The sequence below is a fragment of the Morone saxatilis genome, unplaced genomic scaffold, assembly GCF_004916995.1.
Source record: "Morone saxatilis isolate NCDOM2014 unplaced genomic scaffold, NCSU_SB_2.0 Contig17, whole genome shotgun sequence".
NCBI lineage: Eukaryota > Metazoa > Chordata > Actinopteri > Moronidae > Morone > Morone saxatilis.
Window position 1 is genome coordinate 13,925,993 of NW_023339729.1, and position 2,586 is coordinate 13,928,578.

Consider the following 2,586-nt stretch of genomic DNA (forward strand, 5'->3'; position numbering starts at 1 on the left):
TTCTGAAGGCTCCAATATCCGATTGGTGTTTAATAATACATATATAGTATTTTATTGTCAGTGCACTGTATTTATAAGCCTTATATGATCGTCTTGAGTCTTTTCCTTCTGTACCATCCATCCCATATGACTTTATGAACACTGTTTATTGTATTAATCAGGAGACTAGCTAAGAGTCTGCCTCTGCCCATGAAGAACGAGGAGAGTCGTCCCAGAATAGACCTGGTGGTGTTTATCATCAACCTGACCTCAGAACTCAGGTAACTTTCAAACACATATTCATATTTTAATCCTTTCCTAATCACACACACACACACACACACACACAGGTAAAATATCTGCTCACTGTTGTAGTTTGAGTTGGTCTGAATGAAAGTCAATGAATCTACTTGATGGTATTTTCTTTCTCTTAAATATATAGGGGTAAAAGTTGGCCCATCTGTTATTGAATTATTAGAGAAATTTGAACTCAGTAGCCTGATATCTACTGGTTTGTTAATTAGAACGATCCAGTGCATCTTAATTACTCAAGTCGGTAATAAAAGTGTGTTTTCTTTTTCCTTTTTCAATTTAATATGCTTTCAGTGGCATGAATGTTAGAAACAGTTACTGCCAAAGCGTTAATCATTTGATAACAAGAAAGAATACAATTTAAAAAACACTTTAAAAACCAACCCACAGGCTCGGTGTACTAGTACTTACTATTATACTAATATTAAACTCTATAGAAATAAGAGGCCTGATTCCAGCATTATGTAGAACTACAGATGTGTTTTGGTCTGTATATTGTATGTTTTATGTTATACTAGTTCATTATTTGACCTGTATCATTCTGTTTCCTCATAGTTTCCAGTCAGCAGAAGCTTCCCTGAAATATTTGGACCCTGGATATTTCCTTGGAAAAGTCTGTTTCATGGTCACCAATGGTATGAGTTAAATTCTTTGAGACTTGTTTTCTCTCCTCAGCTCCTTGAGTCACATAAAGGAGGAGCAAAGGGGATGAAATGGAGCAGAAATGGTCTAAGTTGGACCATTTTTCACTCTTAATATACGTCATCCCTCCCTTTATTGTTGTTGAATGACCAACTTATAGCTCTGTGTGTCTCTCTGACTGGCTGCCCTCTCGTGCATTTGTCTCTTGTAGCTCGTAACGCTTCGGTCCCCACAGAGCGCCTGGACGCTGTCAGAAAGCTGGCTGCATCGCTCCACTGCCCCTTGCTGTTTGCTGAGGATCAGGTTTGTATCAATTTTTGGGACAAAGTTTGAGGAAGATTGAACCCCAAAGAGATTATTTCAGAGACAAAGTTATGTGGAGCACGGTAATGTAGCATCTGGGCGAGCTGTAGATTTTTGCTACTGATGCCACAGTGGGAACAGACTAGTCTTAAAAATCACTGAATCTGTTACTTTCCTCAGAAAATAAACACTTTATTTTATTATTAAGCTATTAAAAAGTATTTTCTCTTGCTCACTATCAGCAGTAATATTAGATATTAGACACTATTATAAAATAGTGAAAAATGTCTGATACAATTTCCCACAGCCCTCGTTCAAATGTTTTGAGAAGGAAAAGGGAATAAAAACATTAAATCCTCACATTGGAGCCACTTTTGGCTTTTTTTCTTCCGTTTTTGCTTCAGATAATTTTAGGTATTAAATTGTATTTTCTCTGGTTTTAAAAAGTCTTCGATTTAACTCGGTAGAAGCTAACTGCCTGTGGATTACGTAGTGAGATTGTGTGTGTGCAGTTTGGGGTCCCTGTGCTTTTATTGATAATAGACCACCCAGTGTCTGTAAAGTGTGTTTTTCAGTTTCTTTAAAAGCAGTCTTGTGTCATGTTCTTCCCCTCCAGACACCAGATGGTGTGGCCAATGCTACAGAGAGGCTGCTGACCATCCTGAAGGTGGCGGCCGGCCTTGTTCCCATGGCTACTGCTCTGTACCTGTCCAACCTGACTCGCTGCACGGTCCCCCCAGACATCGACCAGCCGAGTTTTGATTAACTCCTGTGGCTGTATTCTCTGAAGCGATGCCCTCTCTGACTTATTAATGTATATATTTATTTGTAGTAGTTCATTGGGACACATTAGCATCGTATTTCCACTAATCGTTTTACATAAATGTCTGTGGTTTGGCTGCTCTTCTCTGCACTGTGTGGGCATGTACAGTCTGTGTTTGACGGTGTGTTTTGATCTCTCTCCAAGTGAGTCTGGTGGCATGGCATGTGATGTCTAGCATTGGCTCCGCCCACCTACATCCAGATTGAAATCCCCTGTGTGGGTGTGCAAGGCCATTAAATTATACTTATGTCAACACGATGCTGCACAGCTTCATTTAAAGCAAGAGTATTTTTGTATAATACAGTACAGTATTGTGTGTGTGTGTGTGTGTGTGTGTTTGTGTGTTATGGTTCAGACATTTGAACCATCCACTGGATGCTTTTAACAGGAAAACAAAGTGTCAATTCAAGGAAATAAAAGATGTCTATGATCAATAAAAGCACCATGACAGTTTATTCTGGTTACATTGAAACTGAGTTGAAGAAAAGGATGATTGGATGATTAATTAATTCATCCTATAAGCTGCT

At 38.9% G+C, this 2,586-nt stretch overlaps 1 protein-coding gene across 1 annotated transcript in view; it reads left to right on the forward strand.

Moving 5' to 3' along the window:
- Positions 1-2,586, forward strand: part of pane1 (proliferation associated nuclear element) — a 6,285-nt gene extending 3,699 nt beyond the window's left edge. The window contains exons 3-6 of the mRNA XM_035659662.1: positions 162-260; positions 847-926; positions 1,145-1,236; positions 1,853-2,586. Of these exons, the coding sequence (XP_035515555.1) occupies positions 162-260; positions 847-926; positions 1,145-1,236; positions 1,853-2,002 (421 nt within the window). The 3' untranslated portion in view covers positions 2,003-2,586. The remainder of the gene's footprint in view (positions 1-161; positions 261-846; positions 927-1,144; positions 1,237-1,852) is intronic.